Below are 26,132 nucleotides of genomic sequence, written 5' to 3'. Positions count from 1 at the left end.
AGCAACCAAATATGTTGACTTATGGTCATAGGATTCATACTTCTAACATTCCTTGGGGCTAAGGGCAGCGCTTGATAAAACTCACACTGAAATGTTCTAATGATTAACTGCCAAAAGAGGACTGAAAATATGCATGTTTTTTTGCAGTAGTATATTAGTACAGCCAGCCTGCACAGGACAGATGTGTATAAAAACTACATAAATGGATGACGTGTTTTCCCCATCTGTTCCTGCTCAGAAAACCCACATTCTATTAATCAGCTAATAAATATTTTATTAATCAGTTGTAATAAATATGGGGATATGTATGAGTTTTAAACATAGTGCCAACATCTTTATTTTAGTCAGTATGCCAAGTTTTGCTCCAATAACCAAATCCAAATGGACTGGGTGGAAGATGTGTGTTTATGTTAAAAGTAATTACTAAAATGGGATTTGTGGGTACACATTAATATGTACATGTATGACATTAAACTGAATATGTCTTGTATGCTGTATAGTGTGTGTGCATGATACATGATTGAAGTTAGTTCCTTTAATATATAAAAAGAAAATCATGGAACATCTTCGCCCCCTGCTGGTCGGGCCGCTGGTTGTTAAGGATGTCGTTGCTAGGTAAATCATATAAGTCGCCGATTGGCTTCTCGCCTCACTTTTAGCCAATCAGCACTAGTTTTGTAGCGAGGCACCTTCTTGTGGTGAAGCGTCTAGATACGAGGAGTCTGCAAGCACAGCAGCCAGCCTGTTGAATATAGTTAGCTTGCTCATTTTGCTTTATCGTTTTAGGGTGAAAGAGGACAGATACGTTGAAACATGTGACACTGACTAGTAAACTCTTGTGAAGCTAACTGAGCGAAGGAATGCTCGGTAAACGAGTCGTTGTTCAGCGCAACCTGAAACAATAACTTTAGCTAGTGAAACAAGGGTCAAAAGCCCATTGTAATTTCCACTATGTTAAAATTCAGCTTCAGGAGGGAGAAAGAAAAGGAGTTTGTAAGTGTGCCGTCTTTCATACAAGCTATGTCTAGCTAGCTTAACGTCTGAATATTTTTTTCATTTAATGTTAGCTAACGTGAACCTTGTTTCCACTGAATTAACATACTTAACTTCGGTTACTTAACGTAAGCATAAGCTAAACATGTTGACATGTATTTAAGGTAACGTTTGATTACAGAAGTTTCGTAATGTTAATACGCCTTGTGATGCATGGTATTAACGTAGTTGACCAAAAGTAAACTGACTGATTTTGGAAAACCAGTTGAAGTCTAACACTGTGGGGTTTCCAGTAGAAAAGGTCTACTGCTGTAACACGCTGTTCACTGTTTGGTGTCTCGTTGATTGGTCATGTTGTGATTCATCATCCTTTCTAGCCTTTCCCTTCCACCTATATAGCCTCTGTCTTTCCACTAACCCTTCCCTTAAACACTTATTTCATGCACTAACTGAACCCTCCTCAACAGCTGTCATAGGAGCAGCATTGTGAGTGTTAATGTCTATGTGATGTTAACCTTCTCCCTAACCTCCCTCCGGTGTGTGTGTGTGTGTGTGTGTGTGTGTGTGTGTGTGTGTATGTAGAAGCACATAGTTCACGGTTTGATTCCTGCTGCCTCCATTGCTCCCAAGCCAGCTGTGCCTCGTACCCCGCCCCCACGCAGCCCAGACCCCTCACCTGAGAGACCCAGGTACCAAACACCCTCCATCAACTCCGACATCCTTGTATTGTGCTGTGTTTCCCCTGACACTGTTTCCTATTAAACCTTAATTTTGTAACATTTGGGCTGTACCTGTTTGAGTTTCAATGTAATTGAGCTTCATATTCATATTTGAATAAATTCCCATTATTATTTGCAATAGTAAAACGTTTAAGATAGCTTATTTTTCCCTCTTTAACCCCCACAATGCAGTGTTTCAGGGGTAAATCTTAACCCACCTGCTCGTGTTGCCTTTACCCCTGTGTACCAACATGCTGTGTGACTTCATGCTGTCTTCAGACATGACTACTTATCATTGAAATGTGGTAGAAAAGTTTAATTCTGGACTCATCACTCTCACTGTCTGTTGCCATTATTGATTCATTCCTCACTGATCCTCATCATACTTTTTTTTCCACCACAAACGTCTTGATACAGTAGGCTTTCATTATTTTTTCTTTTTGTTTGCTCAACACACTGTATCTGATTTGTAGGGTTATTGTTGTGCTCTAGAAACCAAGAATTAGATGGAGGGGGGTTGTAAACATTCACTGTGGGGTCAACCGTGGTATACCACATGGTGGATGTAAAACAATGCTATCAAACTCATTTACAGAAACTGAGGGAGGTGCTCCCTTTGTAACAATATCAAATATCAAACATAGGAAAAAAACTATGACTTGAAATTTTGATGTGATAAGCAGCATTTGTAGCACTTATGATATACAAACTGTCTGTCTCTTCTCACATGAATTGCATCTTTACATCTACAGATCAGCCTTAGCAGCAGCCATTTTGTCTTCTTCGCTCACTGGACAGACATGGGCCATTCCCCCTACCCGGCCGAGGTCTTTCTCTGAGAGTGGCCGATCAGAGTCCTTTATATCTGAACCAAACATCAGCACAGCACTTTACACCAGGTAAACCCCCTTCAGGCAAATACACAAGTATTATCACAAGCTTTGTGACAAATTATTCAAACTACAACAAGTGACTCCCAGTTTAAACCCGACCACGGGTTGTGTTTGTCAAGTGTGTCACAGTAGAAAATGAGCCAGAATGGCCTACTTTGGTCCTACTTGGTCCTACTTTTAGGAATAGCAGTGATTTTTTTGTGTGATTTCTTTATGTACCAATGCACCAAGGCAAATTCCTTGTATGTGTAAAAAATTACGTGGCAATAAACCATTCTGATTCTGATTCTGATTCTGATTCCGAAAAGTATTTTCTGAGCTCTTTTAAAGTAGGATCTCCACTAGGATTTACAGGAGCAAAAGATGTGTGTGTAAAATGTGGGATATGACCTTGACTTTTATGTATCTCTCAATATATTTAAAATATAGGCCTGAGTTTTCCCCTGGTTTCAGTAATCCTTCTGTTCAGACACTATCTATCTCTAACATTTTTTTGCCTTTTTCATAGAAGACGTTTTGACAACTCACAGTAGCTAAAATAAATGACGGCTGAATTCCATTTAGCTGTTTTGATTTGACGCTCCTGCTGTTGTGCATGTTAGCTCACTGTCACAATGTCGGGGGTTACTGGGACACTTGAATGGAACAGAGCCATTGTCAATGTTACTAGTAACATTATTATTATTATTATTATTATTATTATTATTATTAACTTTTCTCCACTGTTACTTTGATATATTACTTTCTTATCTTCCTCAGAGACAGATGGTCAGAGGATTTAGCTAGCCGGCCACGGCTGTCCTCCCCTGACCACTCAGAGGAGTCGGAAGACAGGGAAGAGGAGGTGGAGAATGAAGAGGACGGGGAAGAACATGTTTACCAAAGTCTAGACAGACGGGAGGATTGTTCAATCACAGAACCTGTCTATGCCCTGCCACTAAAACCTAAGGTGAGATCCTACGGGAAAGATCTCATTGTTATGTGTGAGCAAGTGTCTGACTGGAGTGTGAGCGGTTTTAATCCCAGTGTTGTCTTTCAAAGCAAATGAGAAACCATCTTCCTTCCATAAATAATTGCTTTCAAGGTGATTTTTTGCAAACTAGTTAACCTCCAACTGGTGTTGAATAGTGGCCAGCAGCCAATATACTTTATAATAGTTTCATAACACCGATTTTGACGTGTAATATATAGCAGAAAAGGCACAGGTATAACTCAGAACCTTAATAACGACTTGCATTACATTAAAGTGAGCCAGTTCCAGGGACTGTGTCTACACTGGAAAGGCCTACTGTGATATCAGTAATGTGACCAGTTATACCTGTGGTTTTCCTGCTATGACAAATCAGAATATATGCTTTTAAAAAAAAAAAAAAAAAGAAGGTATGTTTTGAATATGTGTGTTGTGGGAAGATGACTTTTGTGTTTTAATACCAGTCTGATCCACTGGGAGGCGCTGTTGTACACAGAATAAAGGTAATGTTTATCTGTTGAGTCTGTACTGTAGAGAAGTGATCTTTATCATTACTGACTGGGATATAGAAAAATATCCCAAGAGACTGCTATCACAGACTCTTGGGATATTGTTCTATTCGTGTTCTTGTCCTGTATACTGCTACCTTGGGTTGCTAACCAATAATTGTCCCTATGGACTCTATTTCCCCCTGTCAGTTGTCTTTCCAGGCTATCACAGAGCCTTGCTGCCTGGGGCTTTATCCACAACAACCACCAGTTTGCTGGAACATTTTTAGCAACGCATGGAGCATGATGTTTCTATTCCTTGTACCATAATCTAAGGCGAGCATCCAGTATAGTAGCAGTTGTAGTGGATCTTAACAGAATGATGTACCCCCACACAAATGTAATCCATAAGAAACGTCAGGCTATACCCTCACAAATCCACAGGGGCCACTGTACAGTGCTTGTTTACAAATAACCTCAGTTTTAGACAATAATAAACTGGCAACTAACCGGTTGTGTGTACAACAATCTTGTGTAACAGTTGTGCCTTTAGCCATTAGATTTATATAATTTGTTACAGAGCAATTGGCATTCTTCAGTCTTTTCGTTCATTTTTTTTTTTTTTGCTTCTTTCTTGCTTATGTATTACAAATGTCTCTTTCCTACACTGAATGCTACTGTGACTCATTGACGTTGCTTTAACGTGTCTCTGAAGATCACGAACATAAACGCACTGACAAGATCTTATTGTCCACATTTTAACAATGGCCATAAACAAGGTAGTCTCTGAAATAGCCTTGCATAAAAGAGATCCCGGCAGCAGGGCTTTGGAAATCTTTTTGAAAAAACATATTCATTATCTGTCTGTCTGACTGACTGTCTGTTTGTTTTGCTTGTCTGTCTGTCTGTCTGTCTTCCAGACCAGTGCAACCCAGCCAAATCAGATATCTAGCAGAAGAGTGCCTTCTCCAGGTACTGACCAACTCTAACTCATAATCTGTCAGAAATGGCAAATAACCCCACCTATGAATATGACAAAATGCTGAGTATAGTGCAATTCAGCAATATATAGTAAATCTACCTTAGATTGCTGTTTATTTAAGAGTTAACCTACTATTGTACAGCCAAATAAAACCACTTTGGTTGTCAATACCTAGGTACATACTATCAATTTCCACTCAAGCTTCTTGGAAGAGATGAAAAATATTACTCACAGGACTAGATTATCTTTTATACCTTTGGCAGTTTAATCTTGGAGTATTTACTGGTGAGTGAGTTTCTATGCATGTTGTTCTTTTTAGTGCAGATCCAGAGATTGTAGGAATTCAACCACAGCCAGTACAGTATACAACCTTAAAAATAAAACCATATCACCATTTGCATACTTATAAACATATTTATTCATATTTCATTTTATGTCACTAGTCTCTATCAAACATATTGTATTTTCTAAATCCTTAGAGTCCATTCAGTTATCATTTATTACTTTTATTATCTGATACTTCTGCTGGTTGTAACTATTGATGTGAGTGGGAGGTGGTAACTTCAATATTGGCGTGTCAGTAAATATTGCTTAGCAGCCGCCAGTACTGTGTAGAATAGTTGGAATTTTTATTATTATTTATTTGTTAATTGACAGAACTGCAAAAAACTGCAAATGTGCTATGAACATCTTTTGAACAACGTACAGCAAAACAAATTCTGTTGGTGGTGTTGGTGTCTTGTAGGTATACTTTTAAAGTAGAGATTAGTTTGATTTGAAATTCAGAAAAACAAAGCTTTTAGTAATATTAAAATTTCCATGTACGCCTCAATTAACATTGACCAGAGTACACATTTCTACTTAGGGAGTGAGTAATATAAAGAGAGACATGGAAATTGATTTCAGAATTTTCTCCCTTACAAAGAAAATGAAAGAATGATGAGGGACTCAGCTGCACCACATTTCAGCCTTTAGCAAAGGAAGAAGATACAGCCCTTATTCAATCACTGTTTCATAACAGCCAAATTGTAGCCTTACATCATTAGAGCTAAATGGAAAGCCTCATTATAGTTGTTATTACCAGAGCTGGCCTCAGGCTTTTGGCGATACTAAATTAAAATGTTTTATGTGTCCCTAAAATGCTTCTACCTTAATCACTAAATTATACAGGCAAGCTGTGTTGTAAAGTAACTCATTCAAGATATGGAGAGAGTCACTTTTTCAAAACAATATGTAGTTCATGGTAAACTCAGATTGCATAATTAAGCACACAGAACCCAGTGCTACTTCTTTGTATTCATTCAGTGATGCAGTGATTTTTCCTATCTCTCAGATTTCTCTGAGGAAACCAGTGTCCAGTCTCCTGAAGCCAGCTGTGAGTTTTCCAAGAACAAAGCCTCTACCAGGAAAAGACCTGGAAGTCATAAAGAAGTTGTGCCTTGTAGATGTAAGTCTTACAGTAGACTGGTCTCTGTAATTTTGATTTATATTTTTTCTTCTACTGAATACTTGATAAATAATTACTGGATCTGTGTAGTTCCCCTCTCTGTGTATTGAACTTAAAGGAGCCAATCCATACAAACCATGCTTCTCTCTTCCTATTTATTGTATTTAAATATTGTGTATCGAGACCACATTCATTTTAGAAATACTTTACAATTCCACTCTTTATTCTATTTAGAATATGTCCGTTTACTGCCATTAAAGGTATTAACTTCCCTCTTTCAGCCACGCTGCCCATCCTAACCACTGACCACGCCAGCCAATCCAGCAAAGCCAAAAACCCAAAACCCTCCACCCAGCTGTCTCCAGAGCCCAGCGAGGTGTACAGCGAGGTGCAGAGGGAGGTAGTGCGGACCCTGCCAGAGAGGAACACAAGGATGGTAGATGAACAGAAGCTACTGGAGGAGAGACTGCGACGGCTGGAACAGGAGATCAGTCACAGCCAAGCCCCCTCAAACCTGAGGTCATCTGCAGGTAGAGAGGAAGAACCACTGGAGATATACAGAGGAGTAGGAGACAGAGAATCAATAGAGTGAAAGAAGGCGGAACAGGGAAAAAGGATAAAGGGAATAATTAAGACGTGGAGGGAATGAAGCAGTGAGATATATGTGTGTACAGGGAACTGAAGATACTGCTGTGAGTAGATATCTGGCTCCTAATCCTTTGGCTCCATAGCACCTCCCCAGCATGATGAGAATAAAAGGGTGAGGGAGTAATGAAAAAGAAACATGAAAAGGGGAAAAAAATGGAAAAAGTGGCAGTTTAAATAGACTGTGACCTCCGGGTGGGCTGACCAAAGCAGCATGGAAAAGTACTGGAGTTCTCCTGCCATTCTCTACCAGTGAAGCATTGATTATGTACTCTTTATTATACCCCAAGAGTCAAACCTATGTAGAAGAAAGACCTCACTATGCCATCCTGCCATACTATAGTCGTCTTTAGTTTAGCTTTCACCGGTCCTCTCTGTTCCTTCCTCCTAAAACTATAAGAGTATAACAAGTATGGCTACTGTATTGCAGTTTTTATTTTATGAATGAATTTACTGCATTCTATTTAACTATCATGATATTCTGAATAAGAGCATTATTTAATGTCTCTAAAACATTGATAACCTGATGTGTGCCGTGCTTACAGGCTGCCAGGCAGAGCTAAAGAATTTGCGGCAACATGCCCAGGAGCTGGTGGATGAAAATGACGCCCTCAAATTGACAGTTCACCGTCTGAATGTGGAGCTGAGTCGATACCAAACCCGCTTCAGACCATTATCCAAACAGGAGGTATGACAAGCTACAAGATAACACGTCTGCTTTTTGACTAGGATCTCATCTTGTATATTGCTTAAATTCTTATGTTTGACTTTTTCCCAGTGTTTTTGGTGCAGATATTATAAGCATTTTTGTGGAAACACATTCATGAATCTCAACTTGCAACGAATTGATGTGAGACCTCCTGTAACTTGTGCCGATAAAATAGTTATGAGCTCATGCCTTGCTCAAGAGAATCTTGTTTGGAGGTTAATGTAGCCAGCCTTAAAAAAGCTTACCTGTAGAAGACTTCCAACTGTAAGGGTCCTGGATTGGTACATTTTTTGGTCCAGAGAGTATTTGGACCCCTCCACTTTTTACCAACATGGGGCACATATGTTTGCCGTGTTCGTAGCTGCAAATAATACATTATCAGTAGTGCCACAATAATGTACCATTTCCCTGTGTATGTACCTGTTAGTCCTAGTCTTCAAATATATAATAAATAATAATTCAACATGTAAAGTGCAGTAAAGTTATTGATTAAACAACTTCTTGAAACATATTTTTGCCCTGGGTAAGGGAGTTGCATCAGGAACCTTTCTCTTTTTAATCAGTCTTCTTACTCCAGCTGAAGTTGCCAGAATGAAATGAAAACTGTTGTACGTGTTACAGAGTACTCTCCTCTGCTCAGTTCAGCAACATTTTAGTCTGTTTTATTCTATTCTGTAATCCTTTTATCACTTCTTCTCTCAGTCTAATTTAATCAGCTTTTATACAGAATCTATAACCACTACATCGCTTTATTTTCCCAGCTTTAGCACTGAAAAAAAACATTTCTTTGTAACCAAGCCTTTAGCTAGAAATCTGCCTTTCATCCAGGACCCCGTTGAGCGAAACATGGTTTTCTTTTTGTCCGTCCTTCCATCTGATTTGTTGCACTAAGGGAGTTTCTTGTTCCTGTCTGTGACTGTCTGCCCATTCTGGGTTTACTCTGCAGAAGAAAGCTGGCCTGTGGTTTTAATCATGGCTACCTCCTGCTGTGTTTTCACACCAAGAGATCTCCTGCTCTCATCACTACGAGTTAGCCCTCATTACTGACAGCTGAAGTGTGGCTTGTGAAAGGAAGAGATACAGGAAAAGATGAGGGACTAGTTAGAATAATGCAATAATAATGAAGATAAAATTGACCTTTGTCTGCTTCCATATATCACATTAAAATATAAAACATTAAAGATCCATTGTGTAGGATTTAGTGGCATCTAGCAATGTAGTTGCAGATTCCAACTCTCTTGCTTTATCCTTCCCTTCCAAGTGCGAAGCAGAAACAGTGGTGGCAATGAAACGTGCACAGAACATGAACGCCCCTATCTAGAGTCAGTTTGTGGTTTGTCCCTTCTGGGCTAATGTAGAAACATGGCAGTTTAACATGGTGGCCTCCATGGAAGGCGACCCATGGCCTCTGTAGATATAAAAGGCTCATTCTAAGGTAACTAAAACTTGACGACACACAGGACCTGAACAAACAAACAAATCACAGCAGTGTCATGTCCTGGATCCATAATGGTGGAATTAGCTCCCCATTGACCAAAGGACAGCAGAAACACATCTTCCGTTGCAGACTGAAAACTTGTTTGTTCAGACTGCATCTTGGCCCACTAAAAAAACTCATTGTTTCTAAATGTAGCACTTGAAGCAGTTCAGCATGTTTATTGAAGTGGGTATTTAATTATGGGGGTTTCATGCACTTATTGTAAGTCACTTTGGATAAAAGTGTCAAATAAATTAATGTAATGTAAAAACATTGACATTTCCATTTGTTTTCCCATTGTTCTGTTGTTGTAACTGTGATCTTTTCAAGCAACATCTCCTTAAGTAACCTTAATTGTTTTTGTTTTGTCCTATTTTTATGTTAACTTTGAATCAAGGACAGCCTTTAAAGCTGCCATATTACCCATGGTGATGGTATTATGACTAACTTCATGTTCTTTCTCTTTCTTACTGTGTCTCATCCAGAGCTCCAGAATCAGCGGCTTGCCAAAGACAGGGTCTCCTCCTCCCTGGCTGGTCAGTATCCATTTAAACAGTAACTGTGCATGGCTGGTTAATAGTCACATTTAGCTAATCAATCTGTTTCATGTGGCTGTCTAGTTTAATAGGCAAATCATTTTTAATACAGCTGAATGATTATTTAAGATAGTACCCATTAAATTGAAACAGTTGGTCAGCAGTTTAATGTGGCTGGTCTTTTCCATCTCTACCTCATGAAATGGATTTAACATGTGAAATTATATATACTCACTCTGCTGACACATAACTGGTCTGATAGTTTGGAAGCTTAGGTCCAGGGTCACACAAAATTGAGGAAAAAGGAAGAGAGTGTGATTTATCTTTCAAATTTCCAAATCAGAAGGCAAGGTTTGTTCACCTTCTGTCCACAATGACTGGAAACCTGCTGAATAGATCAAGAAGATGAAGCCCATTTGCACCTTGTATGGTTCACATACCAACCACTGTGAATAATGGGCAGATTTTTTTGCCCTGAATAAGGCCTAAATGTACAGTAGTACTATACTGGTGGCACTGAGAGCTACAATAGAACCCTAATGATATAATGGTGAGGTACAGTGGAGCTCTTTTGGTGTCAGTCAGAGCTACAGTGGAAATCTAATGATTGATGTTTTGAGATACAGTACATGAGAATAGATGTTTTTATCTTGTAGCTTATTTAAATCTTTTCTCTTCTTCTGTTCTTTTTTTTGTAGCTTGACATGAAGTATTTATCTCCTTTACTTCTGGCCTATGAAGACAGGATGAATGAGAAAGATGAACTTCTGCAAACCACTGAGGTAAAGTGTGTGTGTTTTCTTATCCGCTTAATAATCTGCAAGCTCATCATTCAGCAGAATGTTACATGGGCTATTTTATCAGAGACATATGCAGCTGCTAATGCTGCTGCCGTTGATTTATGCAATGCATGCGATCAAAACCTGCACTTGGTGGTGAACCTGATAGATTACAGTACTTTAGTCAAAGTGCCAGTATGCTTCTGAGAGTTATAAAAGATTTTTTATATATAGCGAGAGCCTGGGAGGTGAGGTTAACATGCAGGCATACAGATGGTTGCAGAAAAACCCAAAGCATGTATATTGTCTTCTAATGGTAATGATTTTGCTGTTTAAGATTCTGAAAATGATTTACATTTAAATGTAAAATAGCTCAAAGTGTGTTGTGTATGTCGCCTGTGGATTAAAGCTCTTGTGCAGACTGCAAAGTACTGATTTGCTTTTAGAGAGAGACAATAGCTGTTACTGTATGTGTTGTAAAGCTATTATTGTATATGATGAGGTCGGACTGAAATTACATTTTTCTTTTTCAACAAGCTCCAACTTTCATGTTTTGATAATAATAGTTTATTTTAACTGCTAATAGTTAAATATATTAGATGGAGAATAGAAGACAAATTGGCAGCAAAAAAGCAGTGACAGTCTACAGGATAAAATAACTTCACATGCTGCATAAATGAGTTGCCAATGATTAGACTCTTGTCAGCAGGTCAATGTGCATGGTGGTGATCCAGCTGCACATTAAGGGGAGATCCAGAAGAAGAAATCCACCAACAGCAGCATCAGGGGCCTGTACCACAAAGCCAGTTTAGATTACCTGGCTTCACTGAGCAAAACATTGGTGATCCCAGAAAATGGATAGTTTATTTGGGGTTTTCCAATCCAGCTACAAGCAAATTCTTATGAAAGAGTTGTTAAGTATTAAATGTTTAATATGATATTAGATGAAAATGTGATACCTGCAGGAAAATCCAGTTGTACTGCTATCAAAAACGTTCTTTCTTTTTTTCCTTTTTAAAAAAAAAAAAAAAAGTAGTTTAATCTTTGTCAGAGGGGTGATAGTTTGCTGTCTTCAGTTTAAATGTCTTCTATTGCGTCCTTGAAATCAGTGGTTCTTGTGTGTCTTTGTCTGCTTTCCACAGGAGGAGGTGAAGAGGTTGCGTGTTCATGTGGAGGAGGTGATCAAAGAAAATGAGAGACTCCATGATGAAATTGCAAAGATCGGAGGGGTCAGCCAAAAGGACTGGTGAGACAAAATTAGCTCATTGTGTGTGTGTGTTGGTTAAGCACTGTTAGCACTCAGTCCCCTGATGTAGAGAAAATGAAATAGCACTTTTACTCTCTGCTTCACTGCTTGCCTGTCTCTCGGTCTGTTACTAAAGCGTTAAATAATGAAATAAAAGTGGTAAAACCTCATCTCATGTGTTCATATATTTTCCCCATTACTACTCTTGCGTACATGATCACTCTTGCTTGTAATGTTGCTGACACTATCAAACTTACAGTATCTGCTCATTGTTAGCAACCCTGACAAGTTTTACGTGAAGCAGTCTGAGACATTTCAACCTGTTTTAAATTTTCAGTCTCCACTCAAGAACAATGTGAAGATTGAGTAAGACATTAGTCACTTGCATACAAGGGGGGGGCTGTGGCTCAGAGGCAGAGCGGGTCGTTCCTTAATCGGAAAGGTTGTGGGTTCAATCCCCGGCTCCTGGTGCCACATGCTGAAGCATCCCTGAGCATGATACTGAACCCCAAATTGCTCCCGATGCCATACATCGGTGTGTGAATGTGTATGAATGTTAGTTTCTGTTCGATGGGCTTTGCCATCACTGAGTGAATGTGTGTGAAAGGGTGAATGTGGCACATAGTGTAAAAGTGCTTTGAGTGGTCGGAAGACTAGAAAGGCTATACAAGTACAGGTCCATTTACCATTTACATTTAGAGCAGTCAGGTGCTCTTATCAAGCTCAACTTAGTGAGCAGAACCCTGAATACTGAACAATAACTTACTGCTCAGTATTCATGGGCAGGCAGGGGCTACAGGTTGTAAACCCTGGAACAGATTTGAAATGAAATGTCTTACTGTAGAGTATAATATATAGTATACATAATGTATCTTTTTTGCTAAGTGACTAAGTATTAAGAGCTGTTTACAATACATTTGTTTGCATACAAACCGAGTAATCAATAAGTGACTCTCAACACCTGCACACATTTCATCATCTACGTCTCGATGCTGCTTCTACAGATGTCAGGCTTAATGGAAATTTAGTGTTTTCCAAGTGTGTGGCTATTTGATTTGTGTCATGCTACTGCTTTGCCTGATAGGAGACACAACACGTCTCCTGCTCAGAAAGGTCACTGAAAAGTCCATTCTCAGTGTATATGCACTGTTTTCACATCACATGTAAATTTAGACTGTGGCTTTTAAGGTAGAAAGGATTCTATTTTCCATTCAAAAAGGTATTACTTACAAATTCACAGTGTTGGGCTAGTTACTACTAAAAATTACAAATTTTTTACACTCTCTTTAAAAGTAATATTGTTACTTTATTTATTACTCCCTGCCAACAGTAATTGGTTAAACTATTTGTTGTATTACCTTTCTGCTATTCAGCAGTAATTATGTCCTTTCTCCACAAAATTCAGATTTACGATTAAAATCCAGTTTGTAATACTGTAATCCCAAAGTAATGGGAATATTTCCAGCCTCTGAGCATAAGTGTTTCCATCTTCCAAACTAATTTATAAAAATGAATCCAAGGATGTGATTGGGTTGTTGGATTTCAAATTAGTAGGGGGTGACAACAAAAGTAAGCCTGTAACTAATTATTTTTTGGGAGGCTATCTGTAATATTATTACTGAAATGTATTAGTAATTACACTATTCATCATTACTGGGGAAAGTAATATTATTAATGTAATATTATCAGTAATTAGTTACTGCCCAACACTGCTTATTCAGTACCAATTGAAATAAGGCAAGCTGGTAATTTTATGTGTTTTGTCTGATGAATGCCTTATTCATGTTGATATTTTATATAGCAGCTTTGTGTTCTGATTATATACTAATTTAGACATATTTTCTCTTTCTCTCTCTCTCTGTCTTTCTCTCTATAGTCATCAACTACAACAGCAGGCCTTTCTGGTTTTGCAGGAGAACCAAGTTCTGATTGATCAGCTCGAGGCTCAGCATGTTAAGGCCAAGGCCAGTCACAGCAGACATCATTCTGAAGGTACAGTGAAAGACTTAGAGCCCTATTTTAATCACACAAATAGAAAACTCAGAGAGCATCTTGGGCACACATACTGTGTGGGTGTCCTCAAGCACACCTGATATTTTGCAGCAGCACAAAGTGTAAGCCGGCTGGGTGAATGTAGATGGGAGTGTGTGGTGATTAATAAATACACACTCAGCTCATCGTCTCATCGCTCTGAAATAGCAGAGCCAAACATGCATGACGCTCAATAAATTAAGAATTGGCTTCTCCAGGAAATCATGTTGTCTGGAAGGCACACGATGTGAACACCCAGCTCCACATATCTGCAGCCAAAAATATTTACAATGATGATAGGAGCAAATAATAAAGCATAGTTTGGTGAAGCAGTTTATATGATCGCATCAATCCAATGCTATTCCATTTATAATTCTACAGTATTTCACTTTTAAGTGGTTACTCCATAGGGTGTGATTACAAGATTAGTGAGTAATCCTCCTTCAGATGGTTGCAGGGATTTAATATTTGAACAGTGGACAACATATACTGAAAGAAACAGAAAGAAAGAAATACTCTCATTCTTTTATTGATCAATTTAGTTAGTATTTATAGAAGTTCCTGCTTTATCCAAATTACCGATTTAAATGCATCTACTGTTTGGGGAGTGCTTTTGTATTTGTTTTAAGCATTATTGTGTATTTAGTTCTTAGTTCCTGCTCTTGTTGACAAAATCACCAAAATGGCAGCTGCGTGACACACATGGTTGTGAAACCACTATTCTATGACACATTTTCCACCAAAATATCAACAACTCGCTTTGAATCTCCTACCTGTTTGTACCTCTTCTTCCACCTGTGCACAGTGCGCTCTGCACCAAAATACCACACAAATGAGCAAAGCCCTATCAAATGGTGGAGGCACAAAAATGTGATAAGATAAATTCTTGATAGGAAATTGTAGGGGGAGGTATAAGGCAACCATTCGTGGTTAAATTTGAAGAGGAACTCTTTAAATCCAAACTTAAAGAACTTCTCACTGTAGCCCTGCATTGTTTCCTCTGCTTTCATTTAGACTATTTTACATTTTACTTCCACACGTCTCTCCCCCCTCTCCTCCCTCTCTCTGTAGTTTCCAAAGTGTCTAAGCAACTGATGTTGTTAGAGGCTGAAAAGCAGTGTTTGCAGGATGACCTGGAAGAAACCAGGAGAGAGGTGCAGAAAAATATGAGGGATGTCCAAGTTCTTCAGGCCCAGCTGAAGGATGTCATAACGTGGGATGAACACTGCGACCTTGCTGGGAAACTCAGGCGGTACCATTACAATGTCTTGTTGTATCATATTTTATTTATTTCTCTTAAAGATGAATAAATCTGTATTAAAAGCATTTCTGCTCCTGAACTGGGACACAAGAAAGGAGAACTGCACACCGAACAGTTTATATTAGTGATACTCCATCTTGCTTGCTGTATGTCAGGAAAAAGGTGCGCAGTTCTCACTCCATGTTCTCATCCAAAAATGCTAAATACTAGGGCTCCTCATCTTCTTCTTTTCAACAGATTAGCCACCTCAGTTCAGTTTTAGCTCAGTTTATTATTAATTCAGCTTACAATTGATTTGGAGCAGATAAAACCAGAACAAGTGTACCTGCACCTGAAGCATTGCATTTTTAATTGCAATAAAAAAGGGCACTGGGATGTGACGAATAAATTGATGTGGTAGAGCAGAATCATAACTGTAATTTATTTAGTTATATTTGAAAGAGGTGGGAAAGAAAGCCGGTGGGATTTAACAGAAAACTCAGGTTTCCACAAGTTAATCACAAAAAGTAGTCTGCAGGATCATTAAAAGGTGGACAAATCTCTGTAGGTTGGTACATTATATAGGGATGGGATACACTTTGTTTAAAAGCGTTCACCAAGTATCAGATATTGTGTTTTAATGGGCTGCACAAACTGTTCTGGGCTCTCAGGCAATTGGAGCAGCAGGAGAGTAGGAATAAGAGTGACATGGACGAGTTGCTTGTCAGATTGTCCAGCCTGCAGGAGGACAATAGGAGTCTGGCCCTGGACAAAGCCAACCTGACTGCTGATATAAAGAGAATGGAGGCTGAGCTGGAGCTCCACAAACGAGCCAACAGGTACTAAATATACTGCTTTCTTTGTGTATCATCTTACACATAAAGCCTATGAAATGGCAGTGTTTGACACTGTTGGGTCCAGTATTTTATCCACAATAAACACTCACAACTCCTTAGAGACTACAGTTATATCCTGTCGTCCTTCAAACATACAGCAATGAACCCTTTAATCAACAAAGCAATTCTAGATCCCACTGTACTCAGTAACTCCCAAAAGTCAATGACTACAGTTTTAGATCTACCTTCTAAGATTGATATTTGGCTGACCACTGAAACATATTTTTTGTAATTTTGTTATGATGTTAAATGCAGAAGAATGTGATTATTTGAAGCCCCTTTGCACCCATTGTCCACCCACACAGGTGTTGTCACTTCTTCTGCTTGTTCAGGGCTCTTCTCAGGAGTGTGTGGGCATGTACCAACTGTGTTTGATTGACATCTCCCTCAATCCGGTTGTTGTTGACAGAGCAGCTTACACCTTAATTATTCCTGTTTGTACATGAAAGTTTAGTGCCCCCACATAAGACTTCAACCTAGTCAGAGGTGCAATCAGGCAGATAAAAAAAATACCTGTTTGGGTGTGCAGGGCCTTGGATGGTTATACAAGTCTGGCTGTTAATTAGTTGTCTGACCTAGAAAATTTAATTTAATTAAAAGAAACATGAAGTCCTCTTTAAATCAAATCACCAACCACTGAATTAAATACCTTTTAAGCCACTGAATAGCACCCCCAGTTTATCCTGAAGTGAAATTTAGAAATTCAGCAGGGTGACAGCTAGAGCCATGCCCAGAACCACGTTTTTTGAAGATGTCGGTCATCACCTCTCCAGAGTTTTATTCCATATTTAAAATGTACTCACTCCACCCAAAAAGGAACAATTAAGATTATCGTGAAAGTCCTAGTCCCAGTGGGTTATTTAACACACTGATGACAAACAAGCTGAAACAGACGGAGTGGCTTTTTCAACAGCACTACACATCTTATCATAGTTCAGATAAGGTTATTTTCCTACAGTTTATTTTCATCAGGGATTACAGCTGTTCTGGAAGCTTCATCGGCTCCCTGTGGGCCTGAACTGAGATTAATGTGGACTTTCTCATTTTGAAGTGTGAAGATTGTCAGAAGGTGTTTGATTAACCAACAGTGTTTTCACTCTGCTCGCATCAAGATGGCAGGGTCTCCAGAAACCACCTAGTTAACTCTTTGTCTCTCTGGTATTCCCCGTTTTCAACCATTATGTCTGCACTGTTCCTTTCCATTAACCACTAAATCTCTTCCCTTCTTCATTCCATTTGCCCTCGTGTTTTTTGCCATTTCTCCCCGTCTTCTTTCTTCTTTTTAATTCTGTTTTTGTCTCTCCATCATCCAGGAAGACTGAGAGGAGGATGAGTGTATTGATGCGACAGAAGGAAGAGTGTGTGTTGAAAGAGGAAAAGACTCGGCATTACATGGGAGCTGTCATTTCTGTGGCGGAGCACGTTTCCCGGGAGAGAGACCAACTATTACAGATGGTACTACTAATGCTACTGACATGGTACACATGTTACACATAATACTACTGACATCCTAGAGTCCACATATGTACTTACTGGTACAAATTCACTTCTTTCACTGAAGGGAAACAAGGTGTTATGCACTGTACTTTTGACATTGAAGAAAGACACATAATAGTACTGACACTCACATACACATGCCTGCTTTATTCCATATTCACAAATAGTAACAGATATTTTTAAATGTAATGCAAACTGGGCAAATAGGACAAAATGTCAGTTGTTTTTGGAACGCCAGTGTCTGTTTAACCTTTAGGCTGTTGCTAGAAGTGGTTGGCAACAGATGATTTAACTCAAATTCAGACGCCAAAACTCAGCAGGTAGGGTTTAAAGGCAGTTTACTTGGTAATTTGTTAAGCTTGTAACTGGAGTGAAGGCTGGTAGGATTAGAAAAACAACCACAGGAGAGCTGGCAGGCACCCAGAACATAAATTGGCAGACAGGAATCAATCAAATGATACAGCAACAGGGTAGCACGGACAATCTGGCAAATGCCTGATAAGCTGCCCTCTTCATGTACTGAGGAACTATTTGGTAATAAAGAGCAGCTGTACAGCATGTGGATGATGACTGTTGATCCACAGAGGCAGAATACTCTAAGGACACATTTTTTGAAACCTTTTGTTTTTGTGCCTGGAGTCATGCGAGTCATTTATCACACTGCAGTTTTCCCTGTCACCTGAAGTGCACTCTTGTGTCAGGGGCGAGATGCAGGGATGATACTGAAAATGACAGCAGGTGATATGATAAGTGTGACTCATTTAGCATCCCACCGAATTTACTAAGGTGCCTGCAGTATGCCTTTTTTCTCAGCAGATGTTGGGGCTTGTTTTAGCAGGAAAAGCACAGATATATCTGGTAACATTAAACACAACTGCATTCCACTTAGTTGAGCTACTTCTAGATTGCTGGTATTGTGCATGGTGACTCACCGTCATGGCTTACTGGCTCAAGAATTGAGCCATCATTAATGAAATTTTGTTTTCCTTCTATGACCTGATTCAAAGTGTCTGCTGTGAAAGTGGTCTTTTCAATTTTGTATGAAAATACTTGTATACATGTGAAGAACAGGTATAAATATTGCAGTATTACCAAAGGCTGTTGAGGTAACAATTGATGATTTCATCTTTATAGTCTACAGTAATTTCATTTTAGTGGACATAGGATGAGTTAAGGAAGTGATTTAAGTAAAAATAAAAAATACATAACTACAAACTGAGAGCAATGGTGACCAGTCGTTACAAACAAAATATCTGACTTTTGTTTTATAACAACAAACAAGGAGAGGATGGAGAGTTGTTGCTTTTTGGCAATTCAAGACGAAACTGGACATTCCAAGAATGTGAAATCACTACAGACTAACAATTGACTACATTGATGAGACATTTACAGTGTGCATTTCGGTGCATTTACCTCAGCATTTCAGTGAGAATATCAGCTGTGTTAGTGTCATCTGCGCCCTACGCCTGCTGCTCTCTGAGCTTCTTTTAGACTTGCTGCTGTGTCCCACTCTGTTGCCCTCTCTGTCTCCCCTCTGTTGCAGAGGATTGTGTATACTTTTTTCTTTCGTGAGACAGTTATTCCACCAATCCACCCAAGATAAGCGGCTAAAAGAAAAATGAGCTGTTGATTGACACTCTTGTCACACAATGCAATGCATGGGGGGGAATGAAAGAGCTGAGCTTACAGTTGCAAAAAAACAAGGTGACAGTCAACAGAAAAGAAACAAATTTTTCTCTGACCAAGGCTTGAATTTGGCCAAAACTTATAATGAATGAATATTATTTCTTGCTCATTTGATAGTCTACATTTGAGAGAGAATGCTGTAGTGGAAAGAATATACATTACACACAATAAGTATTTTGGATTCAGTTACTTTGACTATTTTTAGTGTGAATAAACACAAGCATGAAATCATAGAAAACTGACTTTCATAGAAAATACATTTTTCTTTCTGTGACTGTAGAGCATTGGATTTATCAACTGAAGACTCTTAGCATTCCATAAAAGCACTATTTATTCCTTAAGAGCCTTGATACCTGACTTGATTACTAATTTTATAACGATAATTGTAATATAATTTCCTCTTTATAAGTATATATACTTACACTATTCAGGCAAGGTTGGCCCCTGGTGCCACCATGTTCCAAAAAAACACACTTCAGAAGTGCCATCTTGGATGCGCTTATGGTAATTAAAACATGATAAAGTGCCCTCTATAGTGGCCCAATGTGCAAGAAAATGTGATAAGTGCCCTCTAGGGTTCTCGCCCAGTGGAGAGATGTGATAAAGTGCCCTCTATGGCCCTTCCAGCAATGCTGTGCCATATAGGCTTCCCTGCATGCTAGAAAATTAGTTGGCTCTACCTGCCTCTAAATGGTTATGGTATAGTTAATAGTTCCTAGTGTGTCTTTATTACAGAGGTGTAGTAGTTATACTGAGTATATATCTCTTTATTACTGAGGTGTAGTAGTTATACTGAGAGTCATATCTCTTTTATTACTGAGGTGTAGTAGTTATACTGAGGGTCATAACTCTTTATTACTGAGGTGTAGTAGTTATACTGAGGGTCATATCTGAGTCGCATAATAACACAATTTTAATCTTGGGTTTGGAATAGTTTCACCATAAATGCATCACAGCCTTCTTCATGCTGGTGCCCCATCACATGCAGCTGGTCCCCTTTTTATTTTTTCCCTGGAGTTGGTCCATCTGGTAAAAGAGGTGCAATATTAAATGGATATACAGTCAGAGCCATAAGATATAGCATGTCAAACCAAATAATATAGCTAATCTGACACAAATAGAATGATGAAGTATATCCTTGGCTCAGTTAGCAGAGTGTGCAGCAGAGGAGAAATTTTTTCTACATTTAGTGGACTTTGTCATATCTAACTTAACTTTTTTGGAGTTAGAGAAGTAAGAGCCCAGAAGGTCAGACTGACACCATATTAGAGGTAGCCAGTTTAAAGCCAACAAGAACTGATTTGCCTGGATGAGGTGTGTGTGTCTGTGTGTGTCTGTGTGTGTGTCTGTGTGTGTCTGTGTATGCTTGACCAACTGAATTAACGTTATAATGGTAATTGGTATAATGTCTGGCTGGGACCCCGGGAAAACAGTACTTGTGTTCATATCCAAGACACTTAGCTGATGTACTTGGTTGCACTTTAACAAATTTTTCCCTCCCTGTCACAACCTTTTTTATATACCTGTGCAGATTTTTACCTAGTCTTTAGATGCCGAAGAAAATAGGTACAGAAGATCCAAGACAGCCTTAATGAGCTGAATTCTGGATTTTTTGGCTGCTATTGCAATATGAAATCATTAAGCTGTAAAATACCTCATTATATTGCAAAGGGGCATTAGGTTTTTTTTTCACCGACAGATATTTAACCATTGTTTTGATTAACATTTTGATAATGATAATGCTATTTTTCTAAATTTCCTATATTTATTTGTACTTTACTGCATAACTACAGTTCCTTTTTCAATTGTTTTTTCATTGGTGCTATTAACTGAGAACATGCTGTTAGTGGCAGTATTTTGGTTCAGATAGGACTCTTTTTAAATTGGCAACAGTTTCAACAGTCTTTACTTCTTCTTTTCCTTTACCCCCCTTCTCTTTTAGATCAGTAACCTCCCTTCTTCCCTCTCTACCTCCTCAGGCCTCGGTTCTTCAGCAGGAAAAGCAGGGATTCATCAGCAGGATTCTGAATGGCACAGTTCGATTTGGAAAACTACAGGAAGAAGTCAAAGTAAGTCCCCGTATTCAAACATTACTTTCACACTTCAATCAACTCCCCTGAAAGGCCCATATTATCATGAGAATCATGTATTAGCATTTTCGAAACCTTTGATAAACCTTGCTCACTGACTTAAAATGGATTTGGTTTTGTGCCCTGCATAGAGAATTATGGAGTTAGCTGTTCTATCTAAAAAATTGAGAGGTTCTGTATATTTTCTTCCAAAGATGGGGAGAGTCCTTGCCAGTAACTTATGCCCTGGAACTGCCCTGCTACATGGCAGGCAGGTTAATTTCATCTTAACCCCCTGATGCCAGGGTAGCTTGTGAGGCTTTAACTTTGACTCAGCTCAATGATCCAGACTGCGAATTTTACCTAAAGTTAATTTTGCCCAACATACCCCTCCAATCTACTTCCTATTGACCGGCCCACTCCACTGCACTTGATAAACTATCTACTATTGGTCTACACCCCTCAGAAGGCATAAATTGATGAACACTTGAGATTGCCATCTCTCAAGATGAGCTCATTGGTTCTCAAGGACTTCATTTTCCCCCCTCTTAAACCAAGTATAGTATCAGCACCCCACAGTCAGTATGTGAAATGTAAAGAAAACACCGGCATAAAGATAATGATCAGCAATGATAGCGGTGGTCTCTTTGACTTTGGTCTATTGAGTATCACTGGGACACTGCTGCTGCTAGTAGTTATAGTGTTTACTTGCATTTATCTGTGGCAGTGGACAGGACATTACAGGCAGTCACACATTGTTTGATTACATAGATTGCATTTCTACTTTCTGTTGTTATACTGTAAGTTTAATTTAGTGGCCATTGTTTAACACTATTTTGCCAGCTGGAAGTGTACCCAAATACTAATATTTTAAGCTAAATGTACTGACTATATGCAACACTGATATGCAGTTACAGTACAAGACTGATATCATTTAAAACATGGTCAGACAGGCTTACAGTTGGCAATGGTCAAATCATAAACCGAAAGATTAGTTTCAGGTAGACAATCAAGAAGACATTGGGGAGAACACCAGCACTGTGTATGTACAAGGAACTTGATAAGATAAGTTAATCCTTTATTGATTCCCTGGAGGCAAGTTACAGCAGAAGGACAAAATAAAACATAAAGGACATAAAATAGGCCTGGGCAATAAAACAAATGCAATATATGATGGCAATAAGAAAATTGTTGAATTTAGATTGTTGCCATGAAAGCCCATGATAAATACGCCATATCCATAGATAATGGAGCATGCTAAGGGTGAATCATCATTGCCGCTTCCACCCTTTGGAGTACACAACTTGTTGTCAGTCATAACCTACATCGGTTCCATCTCAAGTTGTACAATCCACATGCAGGCAGTCCACGATGGAAAGGTAATCAACAACAATACAATATGACAAAACATTAACATTATTACCTGTGTGCCTTGATAAAGAATGTGTTTAAATTTAACAGTTTTTCACTTGGTATAATAGGTAATTAAAATTGACTAGTAATTATCAATATACACTGAAATGAAATGATTTATTGTGATACCTATTTCAGTTATATCACCCAGTCCTAGGCTAAAATAAAAATAAGAATAGAATGAAATAAAATCAATTAGACTTAAAATGCAAAATGAGTAGTAGGAAGCAAATGTGCAGGTCAAACAGGTCACAAGGATGATTAGATGATATAGCAGCTTGTTGTAGCAACTGAGTGCCAGTTTTATCTAAAAACTTGAGTTTAAAGGCAATATTATAATTACTTTGTCCAGTTGCACCCTCACTATTTCTGTTACAACCTAACTTAAGTTGACCAGGGCAAAAACAGTGAGTGACATTTTCATTCAGTGCAGCATGCCAGTAATATGGGAGAGAAGCCAGCTACAAGAGCCTGGAAAGAATGATGGAAAGAAAGAGATCTGCCATAGCTTTAATATAAAAGCAAAATGTAATGCAAGATTTGATCCAAAACTTGCTGTCACCCTATAATTTATTAAATGAAAGATTACTTATTTCTGACGGATGTTTTAGTTCGTGTAGATGGCTGTAATAGACACAATTATGGCCATAACTAATTGTAGACAGGAAGACAGACCATCATTTTTCTCCTTATCCATTCTGTGACACAAACTGCATGGATTACACCCCATTCCATAGAAATAAAATGGAGACTATTCTAGCGAATCACCATGGCAACCTTTTCTACATCTACCTACAGGGCCATCTTTGTTTGAATGTTATCACTGTGGTTGACAGTTGTCCTACAATACCAGTTGGTACAGCCTCTCCATATTTGTTTGTTTGTTATGCCAAACGTGAACAAGATATTGGTCACGCAGTATTGGTGCCTTGCTCTAGGGTCAGTGCTCTCTGTGTGTTCCAGCTGTCAGCAGCTCTTGTCATTTAAGCCACAGCGGGAAAAAACATCTCAGCAGTTCTGACAATTTTATTAGTGTCTCTATAGCAACAGCCCAGAGAAAAAGAGGTTTGTGTTTGTGTGTGTGAATGTGAGTTCTATTGGTAGTGTTCAGGCCATTAAAAGAGAACAGCTATAAATGTTAGATGTTAAAGGACATTATTCACTCCTTCCCTTTATACTTCATTAGTCTACTCCCTCGTTCTCTGCCAGCTGAACAAGATATTAACTAACACTTAAAGGTGAAATCATACATTCTCAAGCTGTTGCAGTGGTTATACTGGAGCTGTGTATGGAGTAGGTGTTGTTTTCAACATAGGTTTTAACCCATGTACTGTCATACAACACATTAAATGAGTCATGCATCATCAGATAGTGATGTTCCTTCTATCTATCTCTAGTCTATCTCTCTATAATTTGTTTGGGTTAATCATTTAGTATGAAATTTACCAGAGAAAACATATCAGAGCCCAAGATGATGTCTTCATATTGATCATTTCGTCCAATCAAAAGTACCAAACCCAAAGATAAAGAATTCACAATCATATAAAACAGAAAAACAGCAAATACCCACATTTGAGAGGATAAAATCAGATTTTTTAAATTAAAGGAGTAATTTGTCTATTGACAAATCAATAAATCAGCTAATTGTTTTAGCGCTTCCCTAAGTAATCATGTTTGCATTCTCTCACTTACTCTGCAAGAAACATTTACAGACATAGCGTGGAGGAGGTCTGTATTGCAGTAGAGAACATCCTTTCTTCAACCTGCCCCCTGCTGCTTTCACTATCACCAGCATGCACCATAAAAACACAAAGCAATTCAAGATGTCCCATTACAATTTATGCAGTCTTGACTAGAGCCTAGTTGTATTTCTGACCATTAGTTGTGTTGCTTTTAAATGACCCATGTGCTGAGACACTATGTATATGCCTTCAATGAGTAGCGACTTGGCTTTTTTTTTTATTTTATTAGTTTTTTTCGATTTTTCAAAAATCTCGTCATTCTTTGATCCTTGATCTTTTACTTGTATGTGTGATTAGATTGACATTTTACTTCTGTGCTGTATTGTCCTTTTATTTAAGACTAGATCTGGCCTAGCCAGTGTTGCTGCTTTTAGTGCACGTGCAAAAAGATGCAGGGATTGATTACATATCATTGGTTGAGTTGTTGCAACTGCACAGATGTTTTTGCATAACATTTTTGATTCTACACAGGTCTGCATGCATATTATTATTTTTGTCTGCAATCATATTTCAGTGGGTAGATAAAGCGTTTCGTGATTTTTTTTAAAGGCCTATAAACCTCGCCAAAGAACAACCATTTTGGGTGTGATGTTGGCCATTTAAAGTAAGTAAAGAATATATTATCACAAAAGGCTAGCTACTTACAGATTCATAACTCAACACAAAGAAAACATGTCAGACATGATAATGGTAAGAATATCCCGTAAAAAGAGGGAAGCCTATTATTATAGTGGAGTTTGGTATCCATTGACAAGTCACAACTTTCCGTCAGTGAGGACGGTAAAAAGATCACATTTTCCAACACTGTAAGTGAAAATAAATACCCCAGGTTAAACAGTCCACCAGTTAATCCCAGGTATAGAATTTAGCCTAAAAGATTCTGTTTCGTCATCTTCCTGCCAACGCATGACCTCATCTTCACTCCCACCCCTTCCTATTTGATGACCTTAAATAAACTCTCAACTTGTATGAGCTGTGGAAGGCCACTCTGTTCAAAAGTCCACACAATGGTGGCTGCACTTTATTTCTCCTTTTCACAAACGTTCCATTTTAAAGTGGATTATATTCTCTGAAAGACATCAAAATTGAATTGCAAATGTTATAACAACCTTACCTTTTCACCTGCCCAAGTTAGATTTTCCAGAGCACTGTGACTTTTGTATTTCGCCACAGCTCATGGGGGCTGCTGAACTCGCTCTTCCTCACAGCAGCAAGGTGATTGATTCTGAGATGGGAATGCAAATTCAAAGTTCAGGCTCTCACTTTTTATACCAACCTGAAATGCTATAAATTCCGCCAGCTGCTTTCTTTTTAGTGACTAACTAAAAACTCTCATTTGATTCTCATCAACCTATCGTGTTTGTAATGAATGCCACCTTATGACTTGACAAGATAGGGATTGTGTGTTAGAGAGGGCAGATTGCGACTACATTATTCATGTGTAATTAAAATTCATGCCCCTCCATCTCCTTGAAACACCTGAAAATGTTGAATATTTTAGTAAGTGCATGTATAAATATAGCCAAGTCACCGGTTTGCATGACACATGCTGCTTGACGTCAGTGTAAGATAACTATTTTTCCATTCAAAATTCTCCTCAGATCTTAGTTTGCATTTCTTTTCCAAGAGCCTTCAAATAGCAGTGATCACCCAAATCATAGGATCACATATGAT

At 38.6% G+C, this 26,132-nt stretch overlaps 1 protein-coding gene across 9 annotated transcripts in view; it reads left to right on the top strand.

The window, feature by feature from the left end:
* Nucleotides 1-682: 682 nt before the first annotated feature.
* The window catches only part of cep89 (centrosomal protein 89), a 59,005-nt gene continuing 33,555 nt past the window's right edge, over nucleotides 683-26,132 (top strand). For 2 of the 9 annotated variants that reach the window (XM_051379608.1, XM_051379611.1), the window contains exons 1-16: nucleotides 683-993; nucleotides 1,576-1,682; nucleotides 2,465-2,611; nucleotides 3,365-3,554; nucleotides 4,984-5,035; nucleotides 6,379-6,492; nucleotides 6,774-7,022; nucleotides 7,683-7,825; nucleotides 9,809-9,859; nucleotides 10,558-10,641; nucleotides 11,781-11,884; nucleotides 13,761-13,876; nucleotides 14,987-15,167; nucleotides 15,827-15,994; nucleotides 17,365-17,506; nucleotides 21,214-21,303. In XM_051379608.1, coding sequence (XP_051235568.1) covers nucleotides 952-993; nucleotides 1,576-1,682; nucleotides 2,465-2,611; nucleotides 3,365-3,554; nucleotides 4,984-5,035; nucleotides 6,379-6,492; nucleotides 6,774-7,022; nucleotides 7,683-7,825; nucleotides 9,809-9,859; nucleotides 10,558-10,641; nucleotides 11,781-11,884; nucleotides 13,761-13,876; nucleotides 14,987-15,167; nucleotides 15,827-15,994; nucleotides 17,365-17,506; nucleotides 21,214-21,303 — 1,980 coding nt within the window. In that variant the 5' untranslated portion in view covers nucleotides 683-951. Of the gene's footprint in view, nucleotides 994-1,575; nucleotides 1,683-2,464; nucleotides 2,612-3,364; nucleotides 3,555-4,983; nucleotides 5,036-6,378; nucleotides 6,493-6,773; nucleotides 7,023-7,682; nucleotides 7,826-9,808; nucleotides 9,860-10,557; nucleotides 10,642-11,780; nucleotides 11,885-13,760; nucleotides 13,877-14,986; nucleotides 15,168-15,826; nucleotides 15,995-17,364; nucleotides 17,530-21,176; nucleotides 21,304-22,547; nucleotides 24,673-26,132 lie in introns of those variants that run through there. The other 7 variants (XM_051379609.1, XM_051379612.1, XM_051379615.1 and 4 more) reach the window with 5 other exon arrangements.

This window comes from Dicentrarchus labrax, unplaced genomic scaffold, assembly GCF_905237075.1.
Source record: "Dicentrarchus labrax unplaced genomic scaffold, dlabrax2021, whole genome shotgun sequence".
NCBI lineage: Eukaryota > Metazoa > Chordata > Actinopteri > Moronidae > Dicentrarchus > Dicentrarchus labrax.
The sequence above is the reverse complement of the archived record's forward strand: the minus strand, read 5'-3'. Positions and strand labels throughout refer to the sequence as shown.